A 14,877-nucleotide genomic window follows, 5' to 3' on the forward strand; every position below is an offset into this window, starting at 1 on the left:
ATGTTGCTCAAACAAAGCCAGATTATAGTTTGATGTTCTCCCCAGCCTATGATGCTTTACAAAGATAAAACCAGCTCAGCTGGGTTTGTCATGTCTTAGGGGCAACATGCCAACTTCAATCTACTGCAGCCACCTGAGCCCTCGAGGCAAAAATGTGATCTCTGTGAAATAATCTCTGTGAAATAATCTCTGTGAAAACCTCTTTTGTTGTGTTTTGTAAAGAGCACAGTAGACCCAGTAGCACCAGTGCAGCGTGGCTGAGAGGTGTATAGTGTCCCTGGATTAGTTCTGCTGCCCTGCGTCTCCCTTCACAATCACTGAATCTCAGTTAGTCAGCAGCACTGGAGTACTGACAGCTCTCTATGCAGAGAAGGGAGAAAGAAAGAGAAAAAGAAAGACAGGGAGCGAAAGAGTCTCCCCTGACATATTTGATACACTGTATGTTTATTACATGCTGGATTGTCAAGGTATTACTCGTCATTGTTGAGTTATTTGCATGAGGAGGAGACTATAAATAAGTAATGGTTTAAGAAACGCCTTCCAAGGCGCACTCAGGACAAGAGCAACACCGAGCTACTGTCTGACAAAAAAAACAGCTCCACCGTCTTCTAACAATATGTCAGACGGCGAGAAAGTTCAGATGCAGGAGGTCAACAACCGCTTTGCTAGCTACATCGCAAAGGTCCACTGCTTGGAGCAGCAGAAAAGGAAACACCTGGCGGAGCTGGAGAAGCTGCGGGGAAAAGGCACATCCCGGGTTGGAGCTCTGTACGAGAAAAAGATATGGGACCTGAGGGAGGAGGTGGACCAGCTCTGCAAAGAGAAGACCCAGGTGGAAGTTGAGCGGGATAACCTGAAAGAGAAGTAGGAGGCGTGGCGTGATGTCTCTGTTCTCCACTGTGTGATTTTTAAGAAACTCCATACAGATTTTGTTATGTTGTAGACCTATAAATCAGATTTGTTATTATCAGTATGCCTATGTGCATACCCCATTTATTCATAACCTTGTTATATAGACTTAATTACAGGCTATACAACCCAGTCTAACGGCAGTTCGTGAAACGGTCATGTTATTTATTCTATTGATTCGTGTTCACTGGGACGTTTTTTTTGTGGTGGCCAGCACGAAAAGGTAAACTAATGTATTTCAATGGAAAGCATATGTCGTGATCACAGCTAAAATACGGTAGTGAGTAGTGTGAAATGCCGAAAATCCGCATAAGGCAGTTGGTCGGGGTGGTGGATGGGTCAAACAATACAGGACTTTCACCCCGGAGACCGGGGATCGCGTCCCGCATGGCTTTTGTTTCCCTGTATGTTGTTTTCCCCCGCCGTCTCCCGGCGTGTGACGCGCCCTTTCCCAGTTGTTTTTTTCCTAAACCCAACCTGCGCCGTCCCGTTCTTGTTGTCGTGTGTCCCCCAGAGACCGCGGATTGTGTCCCAGGGTGTGACATTTGCTTTTCCCCGTTAATCTTTTCCTAAACACAACCTCCGTATAGATGGTTCCCATTTTGTGCTGGCCACCACGAAAAAAACAAGATAAACGTGTTGTACACGAATCAATAGATAAAAAATAACGTGACAATATCACAAACTGCCGTGAGACCGTGTTGGGCTATACTTCAGTAACTAGTCAAATATATACAGTATATATACCAGCTCTGTGTCTGAGTGAAGTTTATCTTACACTGAAATGTTTTCATGAAGAAGTGGAGCCGGAGCCAGAAAAGGCAAACAAAGCTGGGGAGGCAGACAAAAGGGTCATGTCATGCTTTTAACCCTCCCATTGTCCTCGGGTCAAATCTGACCTGTTTTCAAATAGTTTCTATATCAGAAATTTGGGTTTCTTTCAACCAAATTTACAAAATAAATAATGTGGATGGCTCCCGACAACACTCTTCACAGGTTTTATTCAATTTTATAGCATTTTAATTTATTTTTCTTTGAAAAAGTGACAAAAATGTTGGGAAAAGCTTAAAAAACATGGGGGAAAAACACAAAAATGGCAAAAGGTGCAGAAAAAATTTGTTACAAAAAGTGACAAAAACATTGGTGGAAAAGCAACAAAAGTGTCGAAAAAGACGTCCAAAACGTTGAAAAAAGGTTTACATTTTGACCCGAAGAAACCAAAAAAGTTGCATGGTCCATGGGCAGACGACACGAGGGTTAAGGTGGAAGGCAAGAGTCCCATCAGCAGTTAAAATTAAATGCCTGTTTTTTGTCTCTGTAGGTTGCAGAATAAGAGATCCCTGCTGGAGAAGGCACATCAGGTACATCTCTGCCTCATAATCGTAATAATAATAGGGATGACCTTAGTTTTCAACAGCAGAAGATGCTGATGACTACTGAGCACTGCCCCATCTCTTCTGCTATTCAGCTTTAAAAAAAAAAACATTATCAAGGGATGTAAAACCTCAATTATCTCAATGAGGCTTACTTACCTGATCCATATCTAATTATTGCTCATGAGCTGCAGAGACAGAAATGCACTGTAGAGCAGAATTGACCCTGTCCTGGTACCAATTTGTTACTGTTAAATCAGGCCTGCAATGAGGAGATCTTTTTAAGTCTTACTGGTCACACTGAATGAGCTGGACCAAACAGTATGTACCTGTGACGGAGCGCATGGCTGCCGTCACGGTAGCCATGCGCTACCTAATCTATATCTCAAAGACTGAGTGAAGAGGTTAGCTGTATATGTTTGTTTGACGTGTCTATATGTTCGGTTATTTATACTGGTTTTATATCATCTGTCATTCATCAAATTCCCACATTAATCCCGTAGTTTACCCTCAACAGGACCCAATGTGGTTATCAGAGCGAGAAGAGAAGCCACCATGTGATCCAGTCTCATTCAGAGAGAACATCAGCACATTCAATTCTCACTCATTTGTCAGTGATTGTTCACTATCACTGGGTTTCATTGTGATCAATTAAGTGTTGAGTTGTGGAAAAAGTTTCAAATCAGTGTCACACTAAAAAATAAAAAGAGGTGCATTTGCATGGCTGCAGACTTAAACTTAAATTCTCCAGTGATTTTGTCCTTGCAGTATAGTTGCACCATCACAACCTGGGTCGTATTAAATGATAGGAATAAACTGCCTATATGGTCGCATAGTTTGGAGGACTTGGTGGCAGTGACATTTATCATGTGCCTACAGTTGATTTCTATTGGATGCATGTGTTTGTGACCTTTCCTCGCTACACAATGGGTCATTGTGTGTACGTGGTTGTTGTGTGAGTGGGTCTGTAAAGCATTTTTAAGAGAGCATTTTCTTTCTATGTCAGCAAACATATAATGCATAATTCATGTCACTTTCACAAGTAACCTTATTAAGAGTCAGTGTCACTACACAGGATTTGGACGATTCTAGAATCACATCAGCGACTCTAGGGTGGAAGGTTGAGTCACTCCAGAAAGAAATCATCTTCCTCAAGGATCTGCATGAAAGGGTAAGCTTCCTTTTTTTTTAATACTGGGCCAAATAATTTGAGGTATTTGTTAATCTGGTCAGAGTACCAAACGTAGGGTGGAATGCATCAGTGCAATTATATACAGCTAGGAAACTCATTGAAAAGTATATAAATGAACATTAAAAGGAAAGTCTACATACTCGCAATACTGTCCTCAATGTACTGTATGTCATCTGAGTAAGCTAAAAAGTATTTGTACATGACAGTTCTATTGACTCAATTGCAGGAAATACAGGAGCTGCAGACCCAGCCGCAGCAGTATGTGCAGGTGGACAGGGGGGTGGTTAAACCTGACCTTACAGATGCTCTGAGGGACGTCCGTGAGCAGTATGAGAAATTGGCCTCCAAAAACATTCATGAGTCTGAGGAACGGTACAAATCCAAGGTAAAGATTTTCTACAAGAGAATGTTGCGTAATTTAAAATATGTTCAAGAAATTCAAAAGCAGCAGGATAAATGGACTAAAGCTTGAATATAATCCCACATTCGGCACATTTTAATCTAGTAATGGATCACATGACTACTTGTATTTGAAAACTTTTGGCCCAATCCCAAAGTCCGGACTCACAGACTCACGGACTTTGGTGCGCGTTCTCGCAAAATTCGTAAGAGCTCAGGGTTGTCCCAATGTCGAATTTCAAAGGGCGTGAGGGTTTGAGTACACACTTACCGAGCCCTTTCCGTGAGTCTGCATCGATGCAGACTTCACCAAAGGGAATTACCCACAGTTCAAAGCGTTGTGACGTTTACCGCGGAGACCGTATGGAAATCCGGAAATTACAAAGGTAAACAACAGCACGACACACGGCCACGGAACAGACCAACCTGGTGTCCAGCTTGTAAAACAAGAGTTTGGAATCAGGCAGCCGTCTCCTGGGCCTTGGCCGTGTGGAAAGCAACAAACTTAAAATGAAGATTCTCAAACCGTGTCAGCAACATCTTTGTTATTAAACGTCGCCAAGGTAACATGTGATCTCGTGAAGTGCTGTCCCAATCCCATTTATACCTATCTGAGCCCATGTGGCCTCACACACTCGCTCACTTAGCACCTGAGATCAGTTAAGTCTGTGAGTCTTTAGTCCTTAGTCCTCAGGGCTCACTTTGGGATTGGGCCATTTACTCCTAGTGATAAACCCACCTGACTCTGCAGATCCCCTTAATTCCACAAAGCATTTTAGTGTCTTTCAGCTCTTTGATTTGGTGTTCTGACCCCCAACTGTACTGTTTTGGATCATTTTTCATGGCCCTCATCAGTGTTGTTTTTGGCTGCAGTAGGCACCACCTGCCCAGCACCAGATGGCTGACCAAGTTAGCAACTAACTGGTGAACTCTGAGGAGCATTTAACAGCTAATGAGACATATATTCCCCCCAGGACTTAGTAGCGACCAAAACAGAGCTAAACTAGAGTGAATATTGGACTTACATTTATCAGGGGGCCAGAAACACAACTCCAAAGAAATGATAATATTTCTCCTCATCTGCTTATATGTAAATGGGTGTTGACTGTTTGCTAACAAGTTCATCATATCAACCTAAAAAGTTATAGTGTCACTGTTGTGTTCACAGCGTGTTTCCACTGCCCCCAATGTGGCCCCAAAAATCAGCTGTTTTTAATTTTTTTCTTAAAAAAGGCATCAAATCATCTGTCAAAAGACTGAAACGAAATGCAGTAAAGTAGAACCTTTCTTTCTTTATGACCATTGAACATTGGATTGTCATGAACAGTGTAACCTCAAAACTGCTTCTCTTGTGGCCACATCTTTCATACATGCTTCACGCTATCTGCCATAGTCACTCTCCCTCAAACTCTGACTCATCATTTATTGAACAGTTGACTCAGTTCTACCCTGTGCTCTCTGTTTGTCACTGGGATCACCAGCTTGATGAACTCACCGAAGCGGCAGATAAGAATAATGAGGCCTTGCGACAGGCCAAGGAAGAGGTGCGACAGGCCAAGGAAGAGGCCAGTGATCATAAGGGCAAAGTTCAGTCACTAACTTCTGAGGTGGATGCCCTTAAAGGAACTGTGAGTAGGCGACATTAGGCTTACAGTGTACTGCACAAGATAATAATGCAAAACCCAAAATTTGTCAGTCCATCTGTAGCTGGAATCAAACAAATGGAGCACAAAAAGTTCAGAAACAGCTGCATGCTTAAATAATGACACAGCAAATGGATACACATCCAGGTCACAAAAGCATAAAAAAATCACCCTTTTATTTTATTTCTATTTGAAAATATTTTCTCTACCTAAATGTAATTTCGATCCCACTTGGTTGCTGTCCCAAAACAAATCCTTGGACGTCCAGATGAAAGAGATGGAGGAGAATTTCTCAGTGGAGAAGAAAACCGTCGGCAGCTTGAAGGAGGAAATTCAGAAAATGAATGCCAAGATGGCCCGTGACCAACAGGAGTACCGGGACCTCCTAAATGTCAAGACGGCCCTGGACATAGAGATTGCCGCCTACAAGAAGCTGCTGGATGGAGAGGTGGACAGGTGAAGGAAGAAGATCTTCAAAATGTCTAGCTGACAGAGATGCTTATTAACATTCATGACGTAAAACAAGGACACAAGTGTTAATTTGTGGACTGTATTTCTCTTTTTCCAGAATCATCACCACCTCGTCAGACTCCTCGGTATAATCCACTTGAAGTTATTTTCAATCAATGAATGATGATAATTTAAGCTCAGACAAGCTTGCTAACCTTTTCTTTTTCCTCTACATCCTTGTTCAGAGCGACGAAGACGAGCCAGCTGATGATGAGTAGCCTTGAGTTCCTTCAGCATGATTAGACTAGAAATAATTTTCATTTAGATGTTGTGTACTAATTGTGGATATATGTGTGTGTCTAAGAGAGGCAAGAAATGGCAGTTTGGTCAAAGGCAGGAAACAGCTGGTAGAGTAGTGTGTGTGTGTGCGTGTGTGTGTGTGTGTGTGTGTGTGTGTGTGTGTGTGTGTGTGTGTGTGTGTGTGTGTGTGTGTGTGTGTGTGTGTGTGTGTGTGTGTCCAGGCGCCCGGTGAAAAGGTCACAGGGAGCAAGAAGAGCCTGACGGAGTACCCGGAGAGGAGGATAAATAGACAGGGCGAGTCAGGGCTCATAATCGTGGAGGCTTCGTGGATCTGAGTCCTGTACTTTGTGTCTAATTGCCAAGGATACTTAGTCTCAGTTTTGAGCCCACATGTGTATTGTAATCTTAAAATACTGTTACTAAAGAGTGTTAACTCCAAATCTATTGTCTCATTGATTTTATTACAGTCCACCAGTTAATAGGATTAACGAATACACTGAAGGGGACGGTTTAGAGAAAGGGTAATTGCAGTCAGAATTCTGAGGGCCTGAGGGCCTAAGGGCCGTTACAGAGTCAACGCGAACAAGCAACGCGAGCGACGCGCTCCCTTTCATAGTCTAAACAGCGGACGCAAGTAGACGGAAGCGTCACGGACGATGCGTGAAATGCAATACACCGCCCACGCAACAGGGGGCAGCAGAGTGCTCCACGGTGTTCGGTCGGCACAGCCAGACCCTCCCGGAGAGTGGCTCTCGTCAGGGAGCAGCTGGCTGGCTGACTTCTTTTTATAAGATGCTGGCGTGGTTCCCCACCAGTACAGTGTACTACGATTGGGTAGCACTGACCAATACATTTAGCAGGTTTTAAAAATATATAAATACATTTGGGTCTCTCTCTCTCTCTCTCTCTCTCTCTCTCTCTCTCTCTCTCCTGCTGTACGCTATTTCAGCCCGATGCGTTGACTCTGTAACGGCCCTAAGGTTCCAGAACCATTAGATCCTCTTCAAGTAATAATGTCTTTGCCAAACAATATTAAGAAAAACATTTCACCTACAAGCAAGCAAACAAACAACACAAAAAGCAAACAGCTTTGAAAAGTGCCTTTTATACGAGTTGAACATGTAAGTAACATGTAAGCCTGTTAGTTGACACAGACTGTATTTTCCTTCCTCCTCCGCTGAAAGTATTCTCTTTTGTCACATTTGTTTAGACCATAATGAAATCTGCAGAAGATAGGAATCCTTAATAAGGTCTAGAAAAATCTTTCTTTGTAACCAAAGTAGAATGTTTTGATCAATACAGTATTTCAATCCAGGAAATCTGTATGCTAAATATGTCACAATAGCCTGTATGCAGCAATAAACCATTAGGACTGTATCTCAATACTGTGCACACAAGGTGTAATACTTTGCTGGTATTTGGTATTTGCTGGTATTGCTGGTAGTATTTTTATGGTGATGAAGTAGAAGTAGTAAAACAATATCTTATATTAATAAAAGGAAAAAAGGTGGAAATATTTTAACAACATTCACATTTGCAAGTAAATAAATTGTGCAACCAGTCTTAAAAATCTTAAATTATTCTTATACTTAGCTGTTATAAGAAGCAAAACTGATTTAGAGACAAAATTGTCCAGATGTATAAACATAATCATCATGATTTTATGTTTTTGAAAGAGAGAACCACTGCACCTCAACCAGCTTACAATACTTCTCACACATGTATCAAATACAATAGCCTACTATAACACAACAATTGGACTGATATTGAGTAATTTTATGTACTGAATTGATGCTTGTGCATTTTGCAGATAATACTGCTGTGCTTTTATTCAAATAAGATTTTGAATGCAGGCCTCTGTAATGGAGATATTTTACACTGTTGCATTGCTACACAAGTTTGACAAAATAACATTTTATCATTACAAAGTTACGGTCCTTTACTCACAGGTCACTTGTTCTAATATAATATGATAATTGATGCTGCCCGATGATACAATCTAATGTTAATGTGTGGAAAATAAGATACTTTATTTGACTGCCATCTGTCGGTGATTACTGTAAATTGAACTACCTTGAGTGGTGGATCATTTACAGCAGACGTTTTTTTCAGAAGTAGCATGATGCTTGATAAAATCACATTTATCCCAGATACATTAAAAACATATTTTTATGATTATCATAAACAATATTAGGCCTCTTTAAGTCAGTGCATGTGTCTTTCTGCCCATTTTAATAATCTGGGATACTTGGCAGTTAATTAATGTTGCATGTTTTCGCCGGTCTGCCCCGTTTGTCGACAGAGCAACTTACTTATGTGACGTGTCTGTCAGAGGAGACACAAACCGAAGGAGACATGCCGACATTCTCCGGTTAAACTCAGTTTTTCTGTTCTTTAATCAATTTGATATCTTTCTGTCGGTGAATTTATCTAAAAATGACAAGCTAATGGGTTGTAAATGACAGACGTGGGGTTTCGCCAAGTTAAAAGAGAATTCCGGCCAATTTTTATGTTAATCTTGATCGCTATAAATATGCGTGTACTTTGGTTTGAAAAAAAACCAACCCAAATCCCAAGGTGCAGGCAACACGGAGTAGCTGCAGCTACGTACAAGCTTCGACTGATTTAAAACGGCAGTTGTCAGGGCAAGTTTTAGAGTGCCTTTGTGCCTCTAAACAGACACAAAATGCAATTAAAATGTCTGTGCAACATGAACAGGGCCCTAACGTGACAACAAGATGCGTTTTCAACTCAGACATTGTTTAAATTCACCTACCCTGGTCCTTGTCTCGATCCTGCCAGTAGCTGCTAGCTGCTAGCTGCTAGCTGCCGTCCAGTGAGTGTGTTCAGCCAGGCAACAATCCACAGAGCGGCGGTGGTCTGGCTATGTCCTCCAGAGAACAGGTCATGTCATGTCTTGAAGTTTATTCCCCCCTAAAAAAAACAGTAGTGCAGTAGTTACAAGATTAAAATAAAAATTGGCTGGAATTTTCCTTTAAACACACATAGATATAAAACATTTAATTTTGTTTTATTGTGTCAAGTTTCAACCGGTTTTGAGTGGCATGAGAGATAAACTCAGAGTAACCAATTCTGACTGAAGCTTTTTAACCTTTTTTTGGTGATGGGCTCGGTGACTTCTGCTCTAACGCGGACAAGAAACACGTTAGCGAAAGTGGGTTCAGAGCCGGAGGAACCTAAATCTAGATGCACCCTAGCGGCAGAAAATGTAATTTGTGTGAATTCCCTGCTACTTGAAAACAAAGAAGCGTTGCTCTAGTTGGTTGTAGCGCTATCCTACTGCGTGCAGACAGAATTTGAAAAACAACCGTTTTTCCCGGCCCTCGGATTGAGCCCTGCCAATGGTGAGTCCCCAGACCCAACATCTGGATGTGGGTCTGGCTTGTCAGTCTAGGAAGACCCGGACAGAAGCTGCCAAACAGGACTGCAGAGTTCAACGCCAGGCGCTGTCCGAGGTGCTGAGCAGACAAGACTCCGGCGGAGCTAAACGCACTTTGATGAAAAAGACTTCTGACGGTCAACAAAGCAATACGTTTAACAGTTACTGAGCTTGTAACGCAAGAAGTTACCCACCTGTTGGTTTAATGTGCATTTGTTGCAAATAAATCATAATATACTGTGCTGTGTGCTTTACACACAATTACATTTCAGCGTTTATATAGTCTCTCTATTCATATTTACATTGGCTCTTTCAGCATTTATACAGTTAGTCTATTCATGCATATTGTGTTATTCCTGATCTACATTACCACCTAGGCACTAACTGTATATTGACTCTTCACTACATTCAGCATTTTATATACTTAGTCTTTATAGTCTTTTCATGCTTATTGTGTTATCACTGACCTACATAATTAACTACACCACAACTTGCACTTAACTGTTTCTTGACTCTTTACTATATCTCAGCAGTGTTATAGACTCTGTATTCATGTATATTGTGTTATTACCTTATCACTTTATGTCTATTTGTGTTATTCAGATTTTTTTCTTTTGAGCTGCTGTAGCACATGAATTTCATGAATTTTATTTTATCTTTCACATATCCACCGACTTATTTACACCTCACTTTGCGCCAGCTTTGTAATGCCTACTTAATCTGCATTTCATGTAGCCTGTTGTACTCTGTATTCCTGTATTGTATTGAATATGAAACTGTATGTTGTCCTGATGCTTATGCTTTTCTTGGCCAGTCGCCGTTGCAAATGAGAACCCGTTCTCAACAGCCTACTTGGTTAGGTAAAGATTAAATAAAAAAATTAAAAACAAGTACATTTACTTAAGTAGGCTACTGTTTTTTGTTGTTTTTAAGTAGGACCTACTTGTACTTTACTTGGATATTTCGTTTTTATGGTATTTTTTACTTCTACTTCTACTACTACTACGAGAAACTATACGTTTGATACTTTTCGTTGCTAATACTTTTACTTATACAATTTTAGTTGCAAGACTTTTTACTTGTAATGGAGTATTTGCATAGTTTTTTGCATCCTTTACTTTTACTCAAATAAATGATTTGAATGCTTCTTCTACCACTAATAACAAATATACATTATTCATAGCAGACATTTTGACTTGTCAGGAAAAAGCACAGGTGAAACTAATAAGATTAACGATCCCTCTTAAACCATTCCAGTGTATAGCTTTTATAAAATGTCAACTGTTCACCAAAAGTAACTCAACGCACATTAACTCAAGAGTTAAGTATGATTGTGAGTTACTTGTACTTAACTTAAACATTTCCTGCTACTTTATTATTCTACTCTGCTACATCTCAGAAGGAAATATTTTTTTATTTGATTTTCATTTGATATCTTTTGCAGATTCTCTGTGAACATCTTGGGTTGATCTGAAGCTAAATGAACAGGTGATGCATTCAGTATAAGAGTATTTTCTGCAAGAGACCATGAACACAATAGCCTAATTTCTTCATAAAAGTGTATTTGTATCTGATCAAATGTTAAAATATAAGAGCTAAATAGTAGCCTCTATTAGTGCAGCTGGTTAGTTAAATTAGGTTTCCGGTTGATGATGCTGTGTGAACTACTTTTTCTTCAGGGAATCTCCCTGAGCTGTTTTTACAGACTGAACATGAGAGGAAACTGTGAGGATGTTTAGAGCCACCTGCTGGCTGACATGAGTTACTGTAAACTGTTGATGCCTTTTTATTTTACAGGATGTCGGAGATTAAGTAACTCTTGTTCACAAAAGTTCCATTTGGTGGCTCCTCTGGATGGATGAATGTATTGGTCGTAACCAAACCCTTATATCAGCCCCCACTTCACATTTTTTAAGAGTAACAAACAAAGTGACGAGGAAAAAAAATTACAAAACAAGAAAGATAAAAATAAATTATACAAAAAACTAAAGAACATATACACTTACCCAGATAACTTTCTACATACATGCATACATACAGTGTGTTTGCATACACGTACCTACATATATACATACACGCCTACATATACCCAAAAGGGTCAGTACTTATAGTACATTGCCACCACTGATTTAAATCATTATCCTACACTCCTCAAGGCTCCACCTGCAAAGAAACTGATGTTATGAAAAGGTGCATGTATAGATTTAGAGCACATGTTTTCCCAAAAGTCTTTACCTTCCATATTGTATTGTATGAGTAATCCTTTTTATTCTTCTTCTGTAATTTGACTCTGGAGGATCAACACTGTCAGCCTGAACTAAACAGTCTACTATAACTGGTGAAGTATCACCATCTACTGGACATTTTATGTATAAGTTCCTAAAGAGCTCATTTATCAAGGAAAATAACAATTATCTGTACAATGCACTGCGGTCCTTGACTTATGATGCTTTAACTTTGACTCTGGCGCCACCATGAAGTTGATATTTGCGTAAAATGTCTGGACAACTATCAGATGGGTTTCCATGATGCAGATATTCAAGTTCCCCAAAAGATACATCCTAATGACTTCAGTGATCCTTCAGAGTTTTCCTCCTCAAGCAAATACAAGCTAATATTCTATCATTTTGGGTTGTTATTGAAATATCTCTTGGACTGTCTCTAACTGTTGGATGGATTACCATTACATTTGGGACACACCTTCATGGTCTTAGTCTTGTTGTCCTCTGTAGGGGACATGAGTTGACTCTCTACACCTAAAAAAATTAAAAAATTAAAATAATATATATTGAAAAACCATTGAAAAGTGCCATAAACATATATATGGCACTTTTTCAATGCTTTTGACACTTTTTAAAAATGATTTTGTCACTTGTTTTAACGCTATCTTTGTACATGATCAATAAACCTAGTTTAAATGACATTATACATGATTTGAGTTAAAACATTATTAATTATTTTGACTAATACTTAAGATCAGAGGATGTTGAGTGGATCACTGACTAAATGTCAAAGTTTAGTCAGGATCCTGTTTTAAAACCATTTAAAAAACCAAATACTAAAAAATTGAATAAAACACCTAAAATGCAATGAAAGTAATCATTGAGTTTGCCTGCGGATTAATGTTGCATGGTTTCTATAAAACGTACATCATGCATCCATGTTATTTTTGGGAAATTCGGTTGATAGAAATCCATATTTATGTTCTAAAAAACTTTGAAAACGGGTGACCCGAGGACAACACAAGGGTTAATTAGGACTGTAAAGGTTTGGGGTATTTTATTGTATGCTATTTTCTCAAATAACAAAAGATTAGAGAATGCATTATACATGAAGATGTATAAGCACATTAGGAACTTATACATTAAATGTCCAGTAGATGGTGGCACTTCACCAGTTATAGTTTACTGTTTGGTTCAGGCTGACAGTGTTGATCCTGTAACTTAATACACAAGTTTGTTTCTGAGTTCTTCTTCTGCTATGGTTCTTTGTTATATCCTGCTCTGTACCTCAGGGATCTCCTTCTTCCACGATGCTGATAACAAGATTGATGAGGTATGTTGCTGACGTTTACAGTAAGCGTATTGTCTTACTTCCGGTGCTTCCGTGTGTCACAGACGAAAGTTTGCTGCTCCAGCAAATGTAGGCTACTCAACTCTGCTTTATTGTCTCATTTTGCAGCTAATTGCCTGGATTGCATTTAAACTACACTCGTTATACTCAAGCACTTATACTTCTCTTCTCTTACAGCGACTACCTCGCTGGTCTCATAATTGTTAAAACGCTGTTTGCTACTTTAGCTTAGCCATTAGCCATGGATAATTCCTCTCCCTCTCCTGCTCTCCCTTGCTCTGTGTGTCAGATGTTTAACTATTCCTCTGCATACATGTAATAAATGTAGTTTATTCGCTGCTCTGGAGGCGAGGCTCAGTGAGTTTGAGGCATGGCTCCGCACTTTTCTTTCTTTTTTTTGGCTTCAAAAAACTTTATTATTCAAGTGCAGATACACATATACATTGAAAACATTAAATGCATACATACAGTACATGAAAAAAGGGGTGCATGAAATTTACATTAAAAAGGTTGTAAGGCATTGTAAATGTTCAGAGTCCGGATGGCTTTCTTAATTGTCAGTCCTTTTAAAGTTTCAAAATATAATTTCATGTCATTTTAAAATCTGTTCTAAATGTTGACTGGTCATTAGACATATTACTACCCTGCAGCAGTCGTACATAACCTATGGGTACAGCATCAAATACTATTCTATATTCTCGTGCAATTATTGGAATATTAAACTTCATTAAGAATTCTGAATTTCTAAGTAATTGACCGTTGTCATTAATCAACTGGGAAATCAATAAAATATTGTTTTGGACCCAATTGGGATAAAATATTGACTTGTTCTTATACTTTACATCTTTATTATTCCATATCAAATGTTTGTATGTTGAAAAATTGTGTTTATAATTAAGAAGCCAACATAAAAGGACCTGTCTATGAAAGTTAGCTAGCTGAAGAGAGATTTCATCAATATCAAAATTGCACTTTAGTAAGAATTCAATACCCACAACTTTTTGAAAAATAAATTTTGGAATCAGATACCACATTTTATCTTTATTTTTTATATAATGTTTAATCCAGTTCACCTTGAACATTATTTTAGATGTATGGAATCAAGAACATTGATTGTATGGATTACATAAATTATTTTTATTTAAATAATGAGGCTTATTTTTCCATATGAAATTGAATAATGTAGAATCTATTTTCTTAATAAAAGGTTTTGGAACATCTAAGACTTTGGCCGGATAAACTACTCTGGATAATCCTTCAGTTTTGGATAAAAGTGTCTGACCTTTGTGTGATAAATAATTCATGAGCCATGTATCACATTTTAAACCTTTAATATTTAAAGCTAATCTTGAAATTTTAGAGAACACATTAAGACAATCAATAACTTTTTTAACCTAAAATTCATCTTTTAAGAAAATAGCTGTATCATCAGCTAGCTGGCAACATTTTATTTCTTTCCCTACAACGTCAATGCCTTGAAAGTTTTCATTGTACAGATGTAGGGCCATTACTTGCATTACCAAGAGAAACAATAACAGGGCTGCAGGATCTCCTTGTTTTATACCACGGGACGTGTTGAATCTATAAGTTGTTCCCCATGGAAGTTTAACTGGACTATTGTAGTCACTATACAAAGTT

General features: G+C 39.0%; 1 protein-coding gene across 1 annotated transcript; it reads left to right on the forward strand.

Moving 5' to 3' along the window:
• The first annotated feature begins 616 nt into the window (after positions 1–616).
• LOC114549627 (vimentin-like) lies at positions 617–11,121 on the forward strand. The gene is made up of 8 exons (XM_028570009.1): positions 617–864; positions 2,231–2,270; positions 3,358–3,453; positions 3,701–3,859; positions 5,355–5,500; positions 5,763–5,972; positions 10,896–10,924; positions 11,111–11,121. The coding sequence occupies exons 1-8, from the start codon at positions 617–619 to the stop codon at positions 11,119–11,121; spliced, it is 939 nt and encodes a 312-aa protein (XP_028425810.1).
• The last annotated feature ends 3,756 nt before the right edge of the window (positions 11,122–14,877 follow it).

The sequence above is a fragment of the Perca flavescens genome, chromosome 22 (assembly GCF_004354835.1).
Source record: "Perca flavescens isolate YP-PL-M2 chromosome 22, PFLA_1.0, whole genome shotgun sequence".
NCBI lineage: Eukaryota > Metazoa > Chordata > Actinopteri > Perciformes > Percidae > Perca > Perca flavescens.

Excerpts from the sequence above, each read along its gene's own strand:
- LOC114549627 (XM_028570009.1), top strand. The coding sequence starts at position 617 with ATGTCAGACGGCGAGAAAGTTCAGATGCAGGAGGTCAACAACCGCTTT. Across the intron at positions 2,271-3,357 it reads TGCTGGAGAAGGCACATCAG|GATTTGGACGATTCTAGAAT; the intron begins GTACATCTCTGC and ends GTCACTACACAG. Across the intron at positions 5,501-5,762 it reads GTGGATGCCCTTAAAGGAAC|AAACAAATCCTTGGACGTCC; the intron begins TGTGAGTAGGCG and ends GTTGCTGTCCCA.